We start from the raw sequence: 23708 nt of genomic DNA, 5'->3' as shown, positions 1-23708 counted from the left end.
ATAGGATTTCCCTTTTTTTACCCATGCAATTCTTTAAAATACTTCGGAGAAGGAGGCATATGCAGAAAGTTATAGTCATATGAAAAAAAATTATACCTCACTGAAATTTTTGACTTTTTAACATACTTTAACATACAGATATTTGATCTTCATTTCAGCAATACAGATAAAGGGAATGATATAACAAATGTTGTTTCTTCGCTTATATTTTGTGGTCCATTGTGTAATTTAAATAAACCGAAATGCAAGTTTCATATTTGGAAAAAAATAAGTCAATCCCTATGTTTATCACTACCTCAAATAACTAAACTTAGAATCAGGTGCCCCAGATCAGATGCAAATGATTGCAACTTCATATGGGAGGAAGCAATTTAGTTTGATTTGTTCTTTGTGGTTGAACCGTGAAGTACTACCAGGACATCCTAGCAAGTTCAGCCTGAGATCAGAGTGCAAATAGCTGAAAGAAGTCTGATAGCCCCTACTCCTCACCACAGTATCAAAGTGTATGAGTCTACCATTAAAAAAAAGCTGCACTGATTCAATCTGCTCGAGAAGTTCTGCCAGGAGAAAACCTATGCTATCCAGAACAAACATCAGCACATGAGTAAAGTTTGCTCATGAACACTTAGGCAAAGACTAAGATTTCTGGAACAATGTGCTCTGGACAGACAAGGCAAAGACAGAGCGATTTGGCCATAGTATCAGAAAGCATGTTTGGCAAAAATCAAAGATAACATTTCACTAGAAGAACCCGATACCAATTGTAAAGCATGGTACTGGAAAATATATTTGGGGCTTTGGGGTTGCTTTTCATTTGAAAACATCTTGCTCATAATTTAAATTATTTTAGAATGTATGAATTTATAAGCATTTCACAATAAACTGAACTACATTAATCTGAGATGATTTACAACCTGGATTCTTTGAATAAGATTGTGGTACAATTCTTATTAAAACTTTTGTTACTAAAAGACGAATCCCTCAACTTTAAAATTCTGTTAAACAACAAACCACAGGTGCAGTAACAGTGTTGAAAGGAAATAAAATTGTTCAAGGTGAAATGGCCTGTATATAGTTTCTGGTTTGCAGAAATAATGTATGATATTTAAACATCTGTCACAAAACTGAGCAAAAATACTCCATGGGAGCCCATGGAAAAATTTATACACGAAGTATTTCAGTGCAGATAGAATATAAACTGAAGAGTAAAATTGCTTATTCTCTGGGTTTCTGCTTTCATTCCGTACAGAAACCCTGTCCTGTTGTGGTATTTTTAAGGTGGAACTATATTTTGCATTTATCTTAGCAGCTGGGATCTTTAGTATGGAATGCTAAGATGATTAGCATTTTCTCCAGAGTGGTGTCCACACATAATTGATAAATACAAATTATTTAATGGAGTTCCCCTGACAGTAGGAGAAAAGAGTGTTGTTGTTGTTGTTGCGAAGTCGTGTCCGACCCATTGCGACCCTATGGACAATGTTCCTCCAGGCTTTCCTGTCCTCTGCCATCTTCTGGAGTCCATTTAAGCTCACGCCTACTGCTTCAGTGACTCCATCCAGCCACCTCATTCTCTGTCGTCCCCTTCTTCTATTGCCCTCAATCTTTCCCAGCATTAGGCTCTTCTCCAGTGAGTCCTTCCTTCTCATTAGGTGGCCAAAGTATTTGAGTTTTAGCTTCAGGATCTGGCCTTCTAAAGAGCAGTCAGGGTTGATCTCCTCTAGGACTGACTGGTTTGATCGCCTTGCAGTCCAAGGGACTCGCAGGAGTTTTCTCCAGCACCAGAGTTCAAAGGCCTCAATTCTTTTGCGCTCAGCCTTTCTTATGGTCCAACTTTCACTGCCATACATTGCAACTGGGAAGACCATAGCCTTGACTATACGCACTTTTGTTGACAGGGTGATGTCTCTGCTTTTTAGTGTGCTGTCTAGATTTGCCATGGCTTTCCTCCCGAGGAGCAAGCGTCTTTTAATTTCTTGACTACAGTCCCCATCTGCAGTGATCTTGGAGCCCAGGAAAATAAAATCTGTCACTACCTCCATTTCTTCCCCATCTATTTGCCAGGAATTGAGAGGGCCGGATGCCATGATCTTGGTTTTCTTAATGTTTAGTTTCAACCCAAGTTTTGCACTCTCCTTCTTCACTCGCAACAAGAGACTCTTCAGTTCCTCTTCACTTTCTGCCATTAGAGTGGTATCATCTGCATATCTTAGGTTGTTGATATTTCTTCCAGCAATCTTAATTCCAACTTTTGATTCATCTAGCCCTGCCTTTCTCATGATGTGCTCTGCATATAAGTTAAATAGGCAAGGCGACAGTATACAGCCTTGCCGGACTCCTTTCCCAATTTTGAACCAATCAGTGGTTCCGTGTCCAGTTCTCACTGTTGCTTCTTGGCCCGCATATAGGTTTCTCAAGAGACAAATAAGATGTTCTGGTACTCCCATCTCTTTAAGAACTTGCCACAGTTTGTTATGATCCACACAATCAAAGGCTTTAGCATAGTCAATGAAGCAGAAGTAGATGTTTTTCTGGAACTCTCTAGCTTTCTCCATGATCCAGCGTATGTTGGCTATTTGATCTCTAGTTCCTCTGCCTCTTCGAAATCCTGTCTGTACTTCTGGTAGTTCTCGATCCACATACTGCTGGAGTCTAGCTTGTAGGATTTTAAGCATAACTTAACTAGCATGAGAAATGAGTGCAATGGTGCGATAGTTTGAACATTCTTTGGCACTGCCTTTCTTTGGAATTGGAATGTAAACTGATCTTTTCCAATCCTGTGGCCACTGTTGAGTTTTCCAAATTTGCTGGCAAATTGAGTGTAGCACTTTTACTGCATCGTCTTTTAAGATTTTGAATAGCTCAGCTGGAATACTGTCACCTCCACTAGCTTTGTTGTTGCTCAGCTTTTCTAAGGCCCACTTCACTTCACATTCTAGGATGTCTGGCTCGAGGTCAGTGACCACCTCATTGTGATTATCAGGGATGTTAAGCTCATTCTTGTATAGTTCTTCTGTGTAATTTTGCCATCTCTTCTTAATCTCTTCTGCCTCTGTTAGGTCCCTGCCATTTTGGTCCTTTATCATGCCCATTTTTGCATTGAACGTTCCCTTCATCTCTCCAATTTTCTTGAAAAGATCTCTGGTCCTCCCTATTCTATTGTTTTCTTCTATTTCTTTGCACTGTTCATTTAAGAAGGCATTCTTATCTCTTCTAGCTATTCTCTGGAATTCTGCGTTCAATTGGGCGTATCTTTCTTTTTCTCCCTTGCCTTTTGCTTCCCTCCTTTCCTCAGCTATTTGCAAAGCTTCCTCAGACAGCCATTTTGCTTTCTTGCATTTCTTTTTCTTTGGGATGGTTTTGGTTGCTACCTCTTGTACAATGTTGCGAACCTCTGTCCATAGTTCTTCAGGCACCCTGTCTATCAGATCTAATTCCTTAAATCTATTTGTCACCTCTACTGTATATTCAACGGGGATATGATTTAATTCATACCTGACTGGCCTGGTGCTTTTCCCTACTTTCTTCAGTTTAAGCCTAAACTTTGCAACAAGAAGCTCATGGTCTGAGCCACAGTCAGCTCCTGGTCTTGTTTTTACTGACTGTATAGAGCTTCTCCATCTTTGGCTGCAGAGCATATAGTCAATCTGATTTCTGTGTTGACCGTCTGGTGATGTCCATGTGTAGAGCCGTCTCTTGGGTTGTTGGAAAAGAGTGTTTGCTATGACCATCGTATTCTCTTGACAAAATTCTATCAGCCTGTGCCCTGCTTCATTTTGTACTCCAAGGCCAAACTTGCCTGTTATTCCGGTTATCTTTTGGCTTCCTACTTTAGCATTCCAATCCCCCATGATGATAAGGACATCATTTTTTGGTGTTAGTTCTATAAGGTGCTGTAGGGCTTCATAGAACCGGTCAATTTCATCCTCTTCAGCACCGGTGGTTGGGGCATAGACTTGGACTACTGTGATATTGAATGGTTTGCCTTGGATTCGAACTGAGATCATTCTGTCATTTTGAGGATTGTATCCCAGTATTGCTTTTCTTACTCTTTTATTGACTATGAAGGCTACTCCATTTCTTCTGAGGGATTCTTGCCCGCAGTAGTATACCTGATGGTCATCTGAATTAAATTCACCCATTCCTGTCCATTTTAGTTCGCTGATACCTAAGATGTCAATGTTCAGTCTTGTCATCTCTTGTTTGACCACGTCCAGCTTGCCTTGATTCATGGATCTTACATTCCAGGTTCCTATGGAGAAAAAATCTTTACAGCATCGGACTTTCCTTTCACCACCAGACATATCCACAGCTGAGCGTCCTTTCGGCTTTGGCCCAGTCGCTTCATTCTTTCTGGCGCTACTAGTACTAGCCCTCTGCTCTTCCCCAGTAGCATATTGGACGCCTTCCGACCTGAGGGGCTCATCTTCCAGTGTCATATCGTTTTGCCTTTTGGTACTGTCCATAGGGTTTTCATGGCAAAGATACTGGAGTGGGTTGCCATTTCCTTCTCCAGTGGATCACGTTTTGTCAGAACTCTCTGCTATGACCTGTCCGTCTTGGGTGGCCCTGCACGGCATAGCTCATAGCTTCATTGAATTACACAAGCCCCTTCGCCACGACAAGGCAGTAATCCATGAAGGGAGGAGAAAAGAGTATTAAACGTTTTTTTCCCTTTCTTTAACTGTTTCTTCCAAGGTTGAAGACATTTTTCAACTTTGACTCTACAAATAGACTCGGACTAGATGAAGCTTAGAAAGTAGTAGTCTTTTATTATATAAGACATGACTTTAAGGGACGTGGCTGCCTTTGTCTCGAGTTGGTAGGGGTGAGGAATTTCTGCACTGAACCTTTAGTACATTCCTTCTGGTGTATTTTTCTCAATTTATTTATAGTCCTCAACTTACAACAGTTCATTTAGTGACTGCTCAAAGTTTAACGGCCCTGAAAAAAGTGACTTATGACCGTTTCCCACAGTTTCAACTTGTGCAGCATCCCCATGGTCACGTGATTCAGATGCTTGACAACTGGGTCATATTTATGACTGTTATCGTTGTCCCAAAAATCATGTGATTACCTTATAAGCTCTTCTGACAAGCAAGGTCAGTGGGGAAGCCAGATTCACTTAGCTGCAGTGATTCGTTTAACAACTGAAGCAAGGCAGGTCATAAAAAAGGACAATACTTACTTAACAAATATCTCACTTAACAACAGAAATTTTTGGTTCAATTGTAGTTGTAAGTTGAGGACTACCTGTATAAAGTAATTGCACAGAATGATCAAAGTTTTAATTTCCATTCTAAGAGAATTACAGTCTATACAACTTGTCCTGAAATTTGTTTTTTTTTTAACAAGAAACCCATGTTCTGTCATGTGACAAAGATTCTATTTAGAATATGGCTTGTGCAAATATTTATTGGGGAAAACTCAAACTTGGCTCAGAGGGTCTCTTTCCACCGCCATTAACTGTCTTTTCTGATAAAAGCATTATTCAGCTATGCTTTCTCACCTACACATTAATGCAAAGTACCCCCAAAATATTCCAAACATACGACTTCAGGTGAGGATTTATAACAAAATAGCTATCCCTGAAGGAGTGGGCATGGAATGGCAGTGGAGATGATGGTCAGATGGTGATCTGTAACCAGCACAGTCTTTTTCGGGTAAAAGACAAGATTGTGAGATTGTGACTTATGAGTAGACCGCAGAATTCAAGATTCTTGTGGCTGACTTGTGAGTCAAGCAGCTGGGAGTCAGGGGGATTCAATGAAGCTCACAGCCATAATGTAACTACAAGGACAGAAGGTTCCCAGAGTCTTATTGCTTAATCATTTTTGGAAACTACTTAACCACTTCTCAACTATTAAAACCTTCAGTTCAACAAGCGTTCAACATTCACTGAGTGAGTAACTGTCAAACCTTAAACAAAGAATTTTTAAATACAAATTTAAGGACATTTTTAAAAATGGTTTTGTTTTTTCATAAACAGCAAAAAAATTAGAAAGTTGATTTTGGAAAGTTACAAATAGACTAAGAACCCAGGTGAATTTGAAAGAAAGGTTCTGAAATTAATTATAAGAATCTTTCCCATGAGAAAATACTATTCTTTTTTTATTCTAAAAGAAAAATAGGACAGGACTTTGAAGGCTGCACGCTAAAAGGAACCAGAAGGAACTAAAAATTACAATTAAATGAGAAAATATTTAAATTCAAATTACTATTACAATTACAAAAAGGAGCAAAATACTTTAGCGTTGGATGTATAGGTAGTCCTCATCTTACGAACACAAATGAGACCAAAATTTCTGTGGCTAACCAAGACAGTTGTTAAATGAGTTTTTTGGCCTATTTTATGATCTATCTTGCCACAGTTGTTAAGTGAATCACTGCAGTTGTTATGTTAGTAATGGTTGTTAAGTGAATCTGGCTTTCCCCATTGACTCTACCTGTCAGGTCATAAAAGGTGATCATATCATCACCCTGGGACACTGCATCTGTCATAAATATGAGTCAGTTGCTAAGCAACCAAATTTTGATCAAATTTTGACCATGGAGTTGCTGCAACAGTTGTGTGAAAATGGTCATAAGTCGCTTTTTTCAATGATGTTGCATCATTGAATGGTCACTAAAAGAACTGCTGTAATTTGAGGACTACCTGTATCAAAGAATATTTGTGAACAATAGTCTCAGAAGTTAATTTTAAGAGTGTCGGCCATTATAAATAGCTTGTTTGAAAGAGGAACAAGTTTTACGAGACAAGACTGACACTGATTTGAATATGGATTTTAAAATGATAGGCTATAAGAATATGGATTATACAAATGAAACTGGCTTAATGCCGTATATAATTAAAAGGAACATATATTACAAATGACAAACCAAAAAGTGTAACTTGGACAACATTTCTATATTTGATTTACAAAAGAGAAAGATTTTGTGAAAAGGACAAAGAAAAAAATGAAAACAAATCAAATTCTAAGGCATTATTTGAAAGAATTAAAGAGCAAGACTGTTAAAGGTAAAAGGAAGAATATAAGGTTGGTTTATCTGATCAAGGTTAAAATAGATATGTTGTTATCTATGGTAACCCATAATGGACTTTTGCTAACCAGGACTGAATGACAAGGCTTTAAAGATTTGTTTACAGATGAGATATGGAAAGAAGTGATCATGTGTTTTATATTAAGAGAAGGTGATAAGTTACTAACATTATTTTATTCTTGTTGAGGTGAAGAGGGAAGTCATTGTTTTATATATTTCTTTTTCTTGTCTTTTCTTTTCCTTTTTTCCTGCACTTTGTATTTTTTTATTGTTTTTAGTTTGTATCAGTTTTGAATGAAAAAAAATTAAACAAAATTTATTAAACAAAAATTAATTAACAATTTTTATAATTTGCATGACTGGTAGAATACTTGGGATTTTTATTTTTATCCTTATGCTGTAAAACCTAATATTAATATTAAAGAAAATTCAAAGTAACTCTCTCATCAAGAATTACCACTTGTACAATTTCCTACATAACCTACCATAATATCAAAACAATGCATATAGATCAAAACTGATCAGAGATAATTGGATTGTATCCAGTAGTATTATTCTATGACAGAATAGGTTTTTCTTTCCCCCTCTATCCCTGGAACTTAAGTGTAGTTCCAAAGGACTGGAAGATTCACTATAGAGTAGATCAGGGGTGTCAAACTCAATTTCATTGAGGGCCGCATCAGCATTGTGGTTGCCCTCAAGGGGCTGGGTGGGTATGGCCAGGATGGGCGTGGCCTACTGGGTGGGCATGGCTAGAGTGCATATGACCTACTGGGTGGGCGTGGCCAGCTCTACATTGTTCGCATCAAGGGTGCCTATGGGGGCCTGGGCAGGAGTGGGACAGATCGGAGGGTCTCTGGCAGAAGGAGGGTCTCTGGCCCAGGGCCAAGACAATGGGGGCCATTCCTTCACTGTTTCCAGGATGGCTTCACGGGCCACATGAAACCACTTCGCGGGCCGGATCTGGCCCCCGGGCCTTGTGTTTGACATTTCTGGAGTAGATTATCTGAAGGACATATCAATAAATAAAGAGTAAAAGGAAATGCCAACACATAGCACTTGATGCAGGCTAGTCATTTAATGAACAGAATTACTTCCATTGAATTCAGTAAAACTGAATTAGCGGCAATGTAAACTATGAACTGTTATCTTGTACAACACATAACTTTATTTCTCTTTCATAAAAGATTGGAATAAGCATTACAAAAATGTAATAGTATTTTCCAAAATGACCCTTGCATTGAAACTGAAGATAGCACAGCATTAGCCATTAGAAAAGCACTTAAAAATAAATATAATCAGAAGGAAAGAAAAAAATATGGTGACAAGAGGAAAAAGTAATTTCAATTATGGAAATCTGTGGGAATCCATTCCTTAAAAAGTTGCTCAATACAGATTTAATGTGGATGAGCCCACCTACTATTGACCAGAAGTACAAATATTCTCTATTCTTGTTGAAAAGGAGTTGGAGCAGGCAGTAAATTTAAATAGTAAAGCAATAATGTCAGATACGAACACTTTTAATGCATCTTGTTGTAGGAGAATATTTGCAACGATTGAATGAAAGTAGTGGCCCCACATACAAAATGGGCTCCAATATCTGAAGCACAGCTTAAATGAAAGTAACATATCATCTGAAACCATTTACTAATAGTAGTTTTACATATTACCTTTCCATTGCATCGTTTTGATAAGCCACACACTATCAGATGACCTGAACACCTCATACCAGTTGTATGGCAGAAATATCCTAAGAGACCACACACACACACCAACCTCATGCCCCTGCACACAGGCTGGTGGAATGAGAACGTAATAATCCAAATTCTATAGAATAAATTTGATGTTAAGAGATGAAACTGTGAACAATCTTGTGGCACTTGGATTTACCATAGTATATCTTTCTGTTTACATAAGAAGTGTTAATTCCTAGGAGATATCGGACTTCATACACTGATCAATCTGCTATAGAACTTCACATATTTGATCTCATTTTTTTCTTCTCTTTTCTTTTGCCAGTGAAAGAATAATGGGAAATAGGATAAGTTTCTACACCCCACTATTAAAAAAAAATCTAGAAGCTATTAATCCAGAAATGAAACTCCTATGGGTTCAAAATATGTGGATGGAGGATTGAATCTTATGAGAGAGATCCAAATGGACTAGAATCCATCAGGGTTGGAAAATATTGAAATTCTTTAAAACTGAGAAATACACTCCATCTATTCTAGAATACTGCCAACAACTTGATATGTTGAATCTTAGTTTTCATTAACAGCGAAATGCATATAAAAATTTATGGAATTTCCAGACTGACAAGGCATTGTAGACACTATCATGAAACCATGAGAAGGAGTTGGGCATTTTGGTACTGCAGTTACTTGTGAACAGATGAATATAAAACCTTTTTTCAGTAATTAGTTAATATTTGAAACTACGTCTGGTAGTCTAGTTTCCTTCACCAATTTTCAATTCCTTGTATTAACCAAAAACATGGCAATAGATCTTCACCCAATCTAAAAGGAGGAAACAGCTGGAACAAGGGAATCCTTATAAGTAAGGTGACTACATTAGCTATCCAAATGAGCACATAAAAGAACAGGAATTGTTCATAATTGTTCATAATTACGATGAACAGAGATGCAAGCCTCCATAAATATCCATTAGCTGGTGTCATGTCACATCATTCCAACAGTACATCTCCCATTCTAAATAGTTGAAAACAGATAAAATAAGCATCTTCCTGTTGAAGCAAGTTCAGCTTAGTTATTCCCTGAAAAAGTGTTATGAATATTAAAAAGTTATGACTATTAATATTGAGAATATTTTGTATCATGCCACAAAATATGTGACACTGACTTACTATAGGAAACAATTCTAACTTTGAAGAGGAAATGAAACAATAGTGCAAACTTGTAATTGAGTTAAAGAAAGGTACACATAATACCTTAAGAACATATGATCAATACATCTTCCAAGAAAAAAAAGAATTGAAATCTTTATGTTTCTTATCCTGTTCCCTATTCCCTACTGAATACTCACTACAAGAAACTGCTTTTTGTATGCTCAACTTCTCCACTATAAACTTCCTTTTATTGTTACTTATTGTTATTTATATATGCCCTGTGAACCGCCCTGAGTCCCTAGGGAGAAGGGCGGTATACAAATCAAATAAAACTGATAAAAACTGATTGATAGAAAGCTAAGGAGTGAAGATTAAGAAAAGTTCATCAGTAACTATGTCTCTATCACAGCCTTTTCCAATTTAGTATACATCAAGTATGTTAAGACTGCACTGCTATTATCTGCAGTCTATAATATACAGCCGTACTGATGCCAACTAGTAGTGATAACAGTTTGTTAAATTTAGAAAGCCCTAGACTCTGGAAAACTGTTTTAGGATACCACAAAGGAGACAGAGAAGATATCAGGGGACTTTTGATGTGATACAATCAGGTCTGATTCTATGGTTTCCTTGTTGAATACATATTGCTCTCAACAACTTATACACTTCAGGAGTGGCAATCAAATTCTGCTTTTCAACCCAAGAGCAACACAAAAGATAATTTCTTTGCTGATTATCATGCTCTCCACCCATCCCTAATATTAGGAGAAAACTCTATTGAGGTAAAATATGTTATCCCTATTGCCAAACCCACTGTCCCTCTTTTCTAAGTCATCTGAATTCCCACCTAGATTTTATGAACCTTTAGGCAGTCCTTGGTGTCAAAATAAAAAGGAAAAGAGTTTGATAGCACTGGTACAGCCAAGGATGACTTAAGCCATCATGGGGACTCATTACAAAAAAACTATGGGGCATGTTTGTACTATGGTTAGATACAAGCGGAGACATGGACAAAAACTGTGATATTTCTGTCCAAAACGTATATTATCATTTACTGATTTTGGCCTAGTTTTCTACAATAGTTGCTCACTGTTCTATGATTATATGGTTTTCATACACAAAGAACCACCCAGAAAAATATGCATATTAATGGAGAATATGAAGTAGCCTTCCGCAAAATATGAAGCAGCCTTCCACAAAAAAATCTATTTAAGATGTAATGACTGGAATTTAGAATCTTTTCATGCAGTGACAGAATATGCAACCCATATTGGTGCCTCACCGAAAAAAGGCAAGATTAGAGACAAAATTAATCTCAGTATATGAAATTCAGCAACAGCAAGCGCACTGTAACATAATCTACACGAGGGGAATCTTCTTTGGCACAAACAGCAATGTAGCCGCTGAACTCTAGAAATGCTGCAAAGACATTGAGAAACTGGGTAAGTTCAAGCAAGGGTTGCAGATCAAGGGGTAGGTACAAAACCTAGGAGAAAATCGAAAATAAACGACACAGAGTTTATCGGAGGAGAAAGAAGTGACACGCAAGAGAAAGGGGTTACAAAAGTCCCCATCACCCACCATTCCCACAACTATCGGGGGGGGGGGGATAACTCAATGTCCAAATAGATCTCACCCTGACGGCTCTCCAAGTCACAACACAGCCTCTCCATCCTGCCACCTGCCAGACTGGATCCCTTTTCGCCTAACTCCAAGCTCTTATTCTTCGTCTTCACTTACATCGACACCCCCGCGTTTCAAAAGCCCATTTGCTCCATCTCCTCACCCACGTTTGCTGCGAGAGTCTTCGCGACCCTCATGTATATAAAACCACACGTTTTCCTCTCTCTCTCTCTCTCTCTCTCTCTCTCTTCAGGAGCCCTCTGACTCCTGCACCAGTCCGGGCAGAGAGAGAGAGAGAGAGAGAGAGATACGAAAGCCGTTTGGATGCGAGGGGGTATCCTACGGCACCCATCAAAACCGACCCAGGCAAAAGCGAGGACGGAGCCCCGGGGCCCAGTTCGGCGGCGGTAGCGCCACTACTCTCACCTGGTCCAGGTTCTCCTCGCTGCCGCTGTCCTCGGTATCGGAGTCAATGAGGACCCGGCCTTTCCGCTTCTTCACCATGGCGGAACTCGCGCCGCCGCTCCCGTCCCTTCCTCACAGCGGGGCCCAGCGGACGGTGCGGCAGTTTCGAGCGGCAGGCCTTTTTGCCAAGCCAGCGAGCCGCTCGCCCGCCAGCCCGGGACACAAAGGGCACCGAGCATGCGCCATGCGACGCGTCGGGTGTAGGCGTGGCCGGCGTCGAAGGCGCGACTGGCCGTTAGGCACTGAGCCGGGGGCGGAGTTGAGTTAAGGGGCGTTCCCGCGTCAGTTGGGGGTGGGTGGGTGGGGGGGGGAGGCTGTGCTGTAGTCTCAAGGGAGCCGCTGTCGGAGGAGAGAGAGAGAGAGAGAGAGAGAGAGAGAGACAGAGAGAGAGAGAGAGAGAGAGAGATGGAGATGGAGATGGTGGGGTGGTTCCCTTAGATGGGTGCACGAAGTTCCTTTTTTTTGTAACTAGTGAAAGCTTAAGACCAGGGGTCTTCAAACTCGGCCCTTTTATGACTCATGGACTTCAACTCCCAGAATTCCTCGAGTCATAAAAGGGCCGAGTTTGAAGACCCCTGCTAAGACCCATTACAGGCAGCATAAAACAGGGGTCTTCAAACTTGGCCCTTTTATGACTTGTGGACTTCAACTCCCAGAATTCCTCAGCCAGCCATGCTGGCTGAGGAATTCTGGGAGTTGAAGTCCACAAGTCATAAAAGGGCCAAGTTTGAAGACCCCTGGCATAAAACCTTGGTCAGGCCGGTCGTTGAAGGAGAGGGCCTATTAGGATCTTGGAAGCCCCTTGTGTCGCCATTTACGTCAGTTCTCTTGCGTTAGAGAGCTTTTCGACCAGGCTCAAAAAAAAATCAGTAAATGAAACCTTCTTTCTCCACCTTTAAAAAGCACTGCAAGCCACCGACTTTCTAGTCGGAGCTGAAAAATGTTCTCGTTCTCCGGTCCCGATCTGCTCGAGCTAAACCAAACGGAACCTTTCTTCTCTAGGCTGTCTTTCCTTGAGGAGTCCGGACGACTTTCAGCGTTGGACTTGCCGGCGGAGAACAGGGGGCCGAAAGACGGCGGCGAATGCGAGGTGAGCGAAGGGGATCGCACTTTGCAAAGGGGAATTATTCCCCGTTGAACCACACAGGACCCATCATCCCCACTCAGCATGAGTAGAATGGGCACACCTTGCCTGGGAAAGACAATAATCTTCTGTATTGGGGATGAGAATTAAGTGAAACGTGGTTGCAAGTTAGGGGTGAACAACTTCTACTTCTTCAAGGAAGCAGGAAGCCAAGACGAGGGAGAAGGATAGAAACGGAGCGAATTGAATGCATTGTACCACTCAGTGGGTTTACTGGTTTACAGCTATCTGGTCTCCCCTATCTAATGATGTTCCTTAAGAGTGAACAAATGTTGGAAAAAGTTATTTCAAGCCAGCCAGGAGTCTCTTCTTAAAGAGTTTCTCTCTCAGCATCCATGGAAACTCTTTTGAATCAGAGCCCCTAATTATGGCGTAGATAAAGGTTTTTAAAAGGCACAGCAAGACTTAGTGAATCTTAGGTGATACTCCAGAAAGTCAAGTAGAATTCGACCTGGTTAATAGTTGGATGGGGGATCAGCAGAAAATCCCAGGATTGCAGACTAGGCTGCAAAACCAAATGTATAGAACAGAGGTAGGCATCCTTGGGTCTTTTATGACTCGTGGACTTCAACTCCCAGAATTCCTGAGCCAGCCATGCTGGCTCAGGAATTCTGGGAGTTGAAGTCCACGAGTCATAAAAGAGCCAAGGGTGCCTACTCCTGGTATAGAAGAAGGCAGTGGTAAACTTGCATGTGGCCCTGACCATATAGTCACCAAAATTGATCTTGACTCAATAAAGTCTTTACCTAGCAAACAGAAGTTTGATGAATGCTTGTTTAAATAACTGGTATTTTCCCGATTGTGTTCACATTGCTGAGTTTATGTGTGCAGTTCTGTTAAAACATAAATAGTGAATTGTCCTCTCATTACATTTTTTTTTTCATTTCCTTTTGCAGTAAAGGTATCACAAATGAAAAGGCTGACTTTTTCTTTTAAGAACATTGTATATGTCATATGGTATCAGTTTTATTTATGCAGCTTAGGTTGTTGATAGTGTTACTTATGATAATATGGCTAACAAGGTATTTGCTATATTTGGGAAAGTAAATGGAACTAAAAATATTAAACAAATATTTTGCTTAAAAATATTTTTATTTGTATTATAACAGGTAAAGGTTACTTGCATTAATCAGAAATAGATACCAGAATCTTTGTTTGGTTAAGGAAAGCTACTCATCAAAATTCGCTTATGGCTTCAATTCTGAAGATGCTGGATTGTCTCTCTTTGGTAAACAAAAACCACTGCCAAAGTAGTCTGTGTAGGACTCTTGCAGATGGTCACCATGCAAGATGGTCTAGTGGCTATCAGAGACCCGGAACATCTGTTGAGAAAATTTCACCATGGAAGACAATTGATAACTTTAAGAAAGTAGTGGAAGACGTCAAAACACAATGTGGGCTTGTAAAGAAAGAGGTAGTTGATTTTATGAAAGAGTTTGACCAAAAACCAATGGAAAATTATATATTGAATCAGACAAAAGTGATATGGGAATTTCGTACTGAAGAAGATTTAAATAAATGGGTGCTCGGTTCTGACACAGCGATTGGAGGGAAAAGTGAAATTTGTCTAAAGCTAGATAAGAATAAACAGTATGGTATCCTGTCTGGGAACCTCAATACTACTGTACCTCATGATGGAGTGACAAGATATAGTGGATATTGTGCCATGGTATCAAAACCAGAAATGGTGAGTACAATCATATTAACATTTTTAAAAGTGGTTTATTCTTTTAGCCAAAAATGGCTTCCATTTGAAAAACTCCAAAATTCTCTTCTAAAGAGTACTATTCTCATTTTAATACTATTTTTCAAAGTGGGGAATAATAGTAGAGCTGCATTCTTAAATATATTGGACTGTAACTCTCCATTGTTAACTCTTACTCCTGTTGGAGTGGCATTCAACAGCATAGCAATCAAGAGATAATCTGTACCTCTAGCCTGCAGGGTTGTGAAATTACCAGCATGGGATTTGGGGAATTACAGGGATTGCAGGAGATGAGAGGATGGGAAAGGTTAAATATAAGTATGCTTACACTCAAAGGGATTACAGCCACTTACTTGGAATTAAAGTAAAAATCTATGGATTGTGGTATTATGTTTTACATAGACTGGTAAAGTGGATCCTTGATTCACAAATAAGCAATTACAAATTGCTCCATTACCCTCAGAATATGCTCAAATTACTCCCTTGTTTAATAAAAAGTATTACTTTAACAACCACTGATTGAGCTGGAGAAAATGTGCCATATTCCTTATCTAAGTGTCCTTGTATATGCTAAGACAGTGAAATACCTCTGTGAAATAATGTTTAAAATAAAATTTCACCTGTTAATGCTATAACATGCTTCTTGTTATGTCTATATTATATCAGACTAAAATTTTCATAATGGCTAAATCATAATTGCATTAGATTTTATTTATGGTCAACAAGCATTTAAAAAGCCATTGTTGATTTATTGTAATGTAGTTTGTTAGTTTTGGCTTTGTTTGAGTTGTGAACCCATTCAAACAAATTATTGTTTTTATCATTTTGTATAAACCTAGCAAAGTTCATTAATTAATGAGATGTAATTGAATGGTGTGGTAAAGTGCAGTTGGTCAATATGTTAAGAATTTAAATTCCAGATGAAGTTTAAAAAATTAGTTATAATTTCCCACAAGATAGATTTCTTTAGAAAAATTGCCAAACCTATCTTTTTTGTAATATAGAATGCGATTTTCTGTTCAGTCTTGTCAATGATTGCTCAGAAACAAAACTGCTGCATTTAATGGAGCCTAATCATAAGTAAATTAGCTGATGCCGCGTAACAGAGTGAGCGCCTGTTACTCGTCCCAGCTTCTGCCAACCTAGCAGTTCGAAAGCACGTAAAAATGCAAGTAGAAAAATAGAGGGACCACTACGGTGGGAAGATAACAGCGTTCCATGTGCCTTTGGCGTCTAGTCATGCCGGCCACATGACCACGGAGACGTCCTCGGACAAGCGCTGGCTCTTCGGCTTTGAAACGGAGATGAGCACCGGCCCCTAGAGTAGGAAACGACTAGCACGCACGTGCGGGGGAACTTTTACCTTTACCTTTTTAGTATGTAGCTGACTTGAACAATCTTGAAAAACTAAAGAGGACTAGTAATCAACAGATATTACCAAGAATCCCAAGGACTGGGACAAAATCAAAAGTTTAAAAAATTTCCATAAAAAGTCTACAGCTGCCTTATTGTTGCAAAAAAAACAAACAAAACCCAACCCCTACAAATATGCCCAAATAATCACCAGGATTCAGGTTTGTCTTGAGATAAGTTTTGCCTTTATTATTTTTAATGTTAAAAAATAGTTCATTCAGCAGCATAATACAGTTCCTTTTCACTAAAAAAGGTGATTTTTAAAAGTGTGGGGTTCTTCCAAGCTTTTATCATATTTTTAAAGCCCACTTGATAGCCATTTTATCTATCCTTCAACTGCATTGGAATGTGCAGATTATTTGTTTGCTGTTTCATTGATAGTGGTAATAAGCAAATTGATGAGACTTGCAAAATGAGACTGTCAGTTATAATCTGTTGTGAAGCCGTGGTTCAGTGTAACATGTCAAATGTTGCTGTAGATCTTGTTTGAAGAACAGATGTCTCTAGAATTTTTCTGTCTGCTGTGCTTATGTTGCATTCTATTACCCTCAAGTGTCACCTTCAAGCATAGGCATATTGGTCTAAGTGTGTGTGGAAACTGGCAGTATAACCACAATTTTACTAGCCTGGAAATTTGGATAGTTTCTGGTATCTTGTCCAAGAATAATTGAAAAGTTTTCTCAACTAGGTTGGGGTAGATACCAATGGTCTCAGTGCAGTGGGGTTTTTGTGTGTATGTGTGTGTGGTTGTGTTCAGTTGCTTATTATGTGATAAATTTCTGATGAGAAAGTAATATTTATGACAGAGTCTACTTGTCATGACAGTTATGTGAAAAGGATAGAGCAGAATAATAGAAGGGAAAAAACCATCTCAGCAGTGAACAAAATTATATTAAGAAAGGGAGAAGGTAACAATTGGTGAAAAACTAAAAGTAATATTATATTTTTTGGCAGCTTGCTTTTCATCGTACAAAATTACATGATTGGTCAAATTTTAATAGTCTATGTCTACGTGTCCGTGGTGATGGTAGGCCGTGGATGTTAAACATCAATCCAAGCAAATACGACCCTACGTCAGTGAAGGATACTTATAACTACTTCATATTCCCCCGAGGGGGGCCATATTGGGAGGAAATTAAGGTAACAGTTATGACTTTTTTATACTATTATAGAAAGTATGGATTCTGACATTTGAAAAAAAAAAGCAAACAAGAATCTTTGGTTTCAAATATTTGAAACATAAAAAAAGAATTATTTTCTTATGTGATTTCCCCCCTCTCTAGCTTGGATTTTTTTTTGTAAGAGTTTGAAAATGGCAAATTGCCACCTACCCATGGTAGGTAACTGGAGTTCTACTACTCCAGTTGCTATTGTACTTTTGTATTGAAAATATTTTTCTTTATTAAGAAAACTAGCATACAAATTTCCTATGCAATTATAGTCAATTGAGACAATTTACTATGCAAAAATGGTTGTATGTAAAAAAAATGGGAATTGGTTATATCAGTAGAAATTTAAAAAAAGGGTTGAATGTTATAGAGATGGGTCTCTTAAGAAATGTGTGCGGTAAAACAGTCAAGAAAAGAAAGGATGTTAATGAGTGTATATTGAATAAAAATGTCAGTATTCGTAACAAGATATATGGAACATTGGGGTTTTGTCAGAAAACAAACTATGAAAGAAAAATGAATATGTTGAAAGAAATATTCAAATACTCACATTTTTTAACTGATCTGTAAATTCTTTACAACAGGTTCCATTTTCTAAATTCTTTTTTACAAGCCACGGGAGAATCCAGGATGGCCAGTATGAACTCTGGCCAGATAGGGTAGGTGGTTTTTAAACTTGCTATTTGAAATGCATATAAGATCTGTGATCAAAATCCCTAAACATTTATTCACTGAATTTGATTTATATCATGTATTTTTGCTCTGGTAGGGATCAAGGTAGCTAACTAAACTAAACTAGACTAACTAAACTAAACTACCGTAAACTAGAATAAAAAAGCAGTGTTAAAACTAAGTAAAATAATATATATGAACTATTATATTCACTCTCTCACTTCCAGGAAGATTATCCACTTGACATGGGGAAGAAATGTGTGTTTATACATTTCCTAAAAACTTTCAGGAGGGTGTATTCCACCCAATATTTTGTTTTCAGGAAATGTAATAAGGATTTCCTTCTCATCCATCTCATTGCGAAAAACACTGAAGAGTACATTATGCAGGAATACATTTGATACTTCTCTCCAGTTTGATGAGGAACCAGTATTTGAGTAGACTTCTTGACTCAGTGCACACAATTATACTGTTCAGACCACACTTAACAAGTTGGTTAATCAACGCCATGAGGATTTTTATATATTTTGCTGAAGCCAAGATATATCCGTAGGATTCCCAATTTATTAAAAAAAAGCTCCTCAGAGAACAAGATAAGTGAGGCCAGGTTGGTTCTTGACAATTTCATCTAACTTTGTAAGCACCAAAGTGCTTACAAATAAAACTTTATCAGCTTTTATGGAATATTCCTAGATGTCAGACTGTTCAAACTACACATCTTCAGAACTACAGAACAAATGCTAGAACAAATGCAAAGAGAGAAGCAACCTAGAACTAAGGAGAAATTTCCTGACAGAACAATTAATCAGTGGAAGAACCAGTCTCTAGAAATTGTGAATGCTCCCAACACTGGAAGTTTTTAAAAGAGACTGGACAGCCATTTGTCTGAAATGGTATAGGGTTTCCTGCCTAAGCCGATTCCAGCCGCTTCACAGCTGATCGCTGTGAAGTCCCGCGAGGCCCGCGTGACCGCCGGCAGTTGTTCCTAGCCGCAGTTGTTCCTGGCCGCCTCCCAGCCGATCGAGCCGTGCGACCGCCGGGAGTCATCTCCGGCCGCCTCCCAGCTATTCGTGCCGGCGCGGGCTCTCTGTGGCTGCCTGTAGCTGTCTCCGGCCGCCTCTCAGCTGTTCCTGGCCGCCTCCCAGCCTATCGAGCCCGACCGCCGGTAATCATCTCCGGCCGCCTCCCAGCTGTTCGTGCCGGCGCGGGCTCTCTTTGGCTGCCTGTAGCTGTCTCCGGCTGCCTCTCAGCTGTTGGTGCGGCCGCGGGTCCGGCGTTCGCCCGCCGGACAGCTGGTGGGTGCGGGCGTGGCTGGGCCTCCGGTGCTGAGTGGGTGGTGCCGGTTGTGCTCCCCTGGTCCCCTCTGTGGTGTCGAGCCCGAAGGGCTTGACACTGGGGAGGAAAGCTATGGCAAATCTAGACAGCACACTAAAAAGCAGAGACATCAATCACCCTGCCCACAAAAGTGTGTATAGTCAAGGCTATGGTTTTCCCATTTGCAATGTATGGCTGTGAAAGTTGGACCATAAGAAAGGCTGAGCGCCAAAGAATTGAGGCCTTTGAACTATGGTGCTGGAGAAGACTCCTGCGAGTCCCTTGGACTGCAAGGCGTTCAAACCGGTCAGTCCTAGAGGAGATCAACTCTGACTGCTTTTTAGAAGGCTAGATCCTCAAGTTGAAACTCATACTTTGGCCACCTAATGAGAAGGAAGGACTCACTGGAGAAGAGCCTAATGCCAGGCAAGATCGAGGCCAATAGAAGAAGGGGACAACAGAGTGAGGTGGCTGGATGGAGTCACTGAAGCAGTAAGCGTGAGCTTAAATGGACTCCAGAAGATGGTAGAGGACAGGAAGGCCTGGAGGAATGTTGTGCATGGGGTCACGATGGGTTGGATATGACAACAACAATGCCTTACTGCTTACAAAAGACAGCCTTGCTGAATGCTTTGGATTCCCTGGGTCACATCTGCCTATTCTATGCATTGTTTCAAAGGAGCTTTCATCCTTGGAAGGTGTATAGATTTTTGATGGGGGAAAGACTGCTGAATTTGTGTACTAAAGTAGTAGTAGTAGTAGTAGTAGTTTTGGAACATTTTTGAGTTCTATGGCAATTCTGTTCTTGAATTAAATAAGTTTTGAATGTTGCTAATCAAGAACTATGTAGTTAATGTTTCATTTTTTTAATGAAAATAGTCGTAAAAACATCAATTTAGGCTTAATAGACATAAATATTCCATGACTTTAGACAATATTTTTGTGAAAATTAATACAAAGTGTTTTTTCCTCTTTTTTAACAGATCAGCACATTGGGACTTACTCTGGCTGATAAAGTAGATGGTCCATTCCAGCTGGATATAGACTTTATTGGATTGCTCAGTGACAAATCACATACAGAAACATTTGCCTATGAGCTCTATGAAAAAAATCCCAAGAAACAGAACAAGTAGAGGACATTTGTTCGTATCAATTTAGAATATTTCTGCAATTGCATAGCATTCAATAGTAATCTACAGTTGAGTAGGACTTATCAGTGAATACAAGTTACATAAGCAATTAGTCATGGGGAAATGACAAAAATCAAAATAGTAAAGTAAGAATTCTATGATAGTACCATCTAGCATGCAGCCATTTAGCCATCACTTGGATGGTGATGATGGTGGGAAGTGAAACTAATGTGCACATGCTCCCGTCCCCAATTAGTAAAGGAACATCTGTATAAGAAACAGAACTGAGCTTATCCTTTTTACATGTAGTATACATGTGGTTACATTGGGCAAAAGAAAATTACATTTTAGCTGAAGGAGAAATGAATGTATGAATATCAACATTTTGTATATAATATGATTGCAATCAAGTTGTTTTTGATGCCTAGCAACCACAGATATTCTCCATGGTCTATCCCTAAGTTGCTTTAGATCTTCCAAAATTGTATCCATTGCTACTGTAAGTCTATCTGCCTTCCGGTTCGTTCTCCTTATAACTTCCACTTTTTCCAGCATTAGAGCCTTTTCCAGAAAGCTAGGTTTTAACATAATAATAATAATAATAATAAAGTTGGAAGGGGCCTTGGAGGTCATCTAGTCCAACCCGAGGCAGAATGATTTAAGCCTTGTCATTTGTGACTCTGGTAAGAACTCTGGGATGATTTGTTTTATGATACATTTATTTTTATTTTTTTTGGCTATCCACATTCTCAGCAGTCTTCAACACCAAAGTTTAAAAGTGTGACTTCACGTAACCGCATCACTTTGCAACAGCAATTCCAACAGCTGCCATTGGTAACCAAATCCCATTGGTACTTGGACAAGGACTCAAGTTGATCCAACCCATTCCTGACATGGTTCCCTTTCCCAGCCCTGTAAAGAAAGGGATTGCTTCATTTTCAATTCCCCACACCCACCTATGGCTGCCCTGCACAATAGCACTCCAGTGGCAGTGGTGGCAAAAGTAAAGGCCTGGAGCCTTCAGTCCCGGCCTGTTGCCCCTCTGCTTCAGTCCGTGTTGCTAGACCCAAGAATTGCCACCTCAAATCCTACAGTGGCCAGCCACTTTACTGCTCCAGTGCAAAGCCCCTGCAACCCTATAGGCCCTGTTATACCCAGTTGACTTCCAGTATCTTTCACTACTGGTGAAGCAAGCCCAGCCTTATCTAAGGCAGTGGCTTGCCGCACCAGGCCATTTCCCCAACATCTCCAATGATGTGTCGTTTTCAGATTTCTGAGGTCTTCTGAAACATTGTGATAATGCTGTACCTATCATCTCCAAATTGTACATGCTGTTCTTGCGATGCTTTAGAAAGCTTTCAGAAAGCTTATAAGGCCTTAGCTCCTGTTCTCCAAATTGTTCATGCCAAACGGGCAGGGGTGTGAAGGGAGTGGAAATAGGCAAATGGAGGGAGTTGAAGTACCCCTGCAGCCTTAGTGCAGGCAGGCTTGTAAGTGCCCAAATTATGATCACATGACTGCTGCATTGGCATTAACTTCAAGCATCGGATATAAATACTATTTGTTTTGAATTACACAAGGAATACCTGTAATTTGTCTTCTTTAATTTTAGTCCTACTTTTCTCCACTATTACTAGAGCTTGCAGATCCTTTCCATTTTTGGTTATTATGGTTGTGTCATCAACATAGCACAGGTTATTTATGTTTCTTCCTCAAACAATAGTATAGTATAGCATTTCTGAAGTTGTAACTACAGCCAACACCCTTGGAATCCAAATACCAACATCATTTATTCTGGGTAAATTAACATTGAAATAAAACACTTTTATATTTGAGTGATAACTGAAGGCATTTTTGTGACAAAGGTGAGAAAACTATGTTTCAAAAAATTTCCACAAATGTTTGAAAAAACCTGCTATAAAGGCAATTCGTTTCATCAAGTTAGTTGATGTCAATTATTTTGTAATGGTAGAGTTTAATGTGAGCAGGAACTTTTAGATAATGTCGCTGAAGAAACTGGGTATGAGCAACCAGTTAAAATTTTAAGTACTGCTTGATACAACTCTCCAGATTTCACCTTAACCTCGGTTGTATAAGTGACTTCAGCTCCTTTCCTAATGATTTGCCCCAGATGTGTAGTAGAAATACAAAGGATTAGAAAAAGCATTATTGAGTAAGCTATGTAGTCCATTATCACAAATGCCAGTAATGTGGATAAATTACTGTTTGAAAAGTATTATTTTATGATTATAGTACAAGAACCTAACAGGATTTAATCTACAGTGGTGCTTCTTCAATAAATAAATGAATAGGGATAATGTTTTTTGCTAATTCGTTTATCTATTGTTTGGACTTGTATGTAGAACATATATATTAGGTGATATTTATGCAGAAACATTGAAAACCCAAATGGGTTCACGTTTTAATTACCATTGTATAAGGAAAAAAGTTTAGGATAACTATGTGTGTATTTTGAAATCAGTTTAGAAACCTTACCAGTTTAAGAAATTGATCAATTTTGAGTAAGAAATAACGATATTTAAAATTTAAGTCATCTCAGTGTATTTTTGTTGTTGTTGTTAGTTGCGAAGTCGTGTCCGACCCATCGCGACCCTATGGACAATGTTCCTCCAGGCCTTCCTGTCCTCTACCATCTTCTGGAGTCCATCTAAGCTCACGCCTACTGTTTCAGTGACTCCATCCAACCACCTCATTCTCTGTCGTCCCCTTCTTCTATTGCCCTCAATCTTTCCCAGCATTAGGCTCTTCTCCAGTGAGTCCTTCCTTCTCATTAGGTGGCCAAAGTATTTGAGTTTTAGCTTCAGGATCTGGCCTTCTAAAGAGCAGTCAGGGTTGATCTCCTCTAGGACTGACCGGTTTGATCGCCTTGCAGTCCAAGGGACTCGCAGGAGTCTTCTCCAGCACCATAGCTCAAAGGCTTCAATTCTTTGGCGCTCAGCCTTTCTTATGGTCCAGCTTTCACTGCCATACATTGCAACTGGGAAGACCATAGCCTTGACTATACGCACTTTTGTTGACAGGGTGATGTCTCTGCTTTTTAGTGTGCTGTCTAGATTTGCCATGGCTTTCCTCCCCAGGAGCAAGCGTCTTTTAATTTCTTGGCTACAGTCCCCATCTGCAGTGATCTTGGAGCCCAGGAAAACAAAATCTGTCACTACCTCCATTT

The 23708-nt window shown here is 39.5% G+C and overlaps 2 protein-coding genes across 3 annotated transcripts in view; one reads left to right on the top strand and one right to left on the bottom strand.

Moving 5' to 3' along the window:
• The window catches only part of RTF1 (RTF1 homolog, Paf1/RNA polymerase II complex component), a 41075-nt gene extending 28902 nt beyond the window's left edge, over positions 1-12173 (bottom strand). The window contains exon 1 of the mRNA XM_081333163.1: positions 11936-12173. Within this exon, the coding sequence (XP_081189289.1) occupies positions 11936-12013 (78 nt within the window). The 5' untranslated portion in view covers positions 12014-12173. The remainder of the gene's footprint in view (positions 1-11935) is intronic.
• Positions 12174-12406: 233 nt separating this feature from the next.
• NDUFAF1 (NADH:ubiquinone oxidoreductase complex assembly factor 1) lies at positions 12407-23193 on the top strand. 2 transcript variants are annotated; one of them, XM_081314605.1, is made up of 6 exons: positions 12407-12584; positions 12733-13064; positions 14228-14805; positions 17191-17376; positions 17990-18064; positions 20375-23193. In XM_081314605.1, exons 3-6 carry the CDS (start codon positions 14308-14310, stop codon positions 20522-20524), a joined length of 909 nt encoding a protein of 302 aa, XP_081170731.1. In that variant the 5' UTR covers positions 12407-12584; positions 12733-13064; positions 14228-14307; the 3' UTR covers positions 20525-23193. The 2 variants fall into 2 exon arrangements, with proteins under 2 accessions (XP_081170731.1, XP_081170732.1); XM_081314606.1 differs by lacking the exon at positions 12407-12584 and having other exon boundaries at positions 12632-13064.
• Positions 23194-23708: the final 515 nt, after the last annotated feature.

Source organism: Vipera berus (assembly GCF_964194415.1).
Source record: "Vipera berus genome assembly, chromosome: 1".
Taxonomy (NCBI): domain Eukaryota; kingdom Metazoa; phylum Chordata; class Lepidosauria; order Squamata; family Viperidae; genus Vipera; species Vipera berus.
Note: the sequence above shows the minus strand (reverse complement) of the source record. Positions and strands in the feature narration are given on the sequence as shown.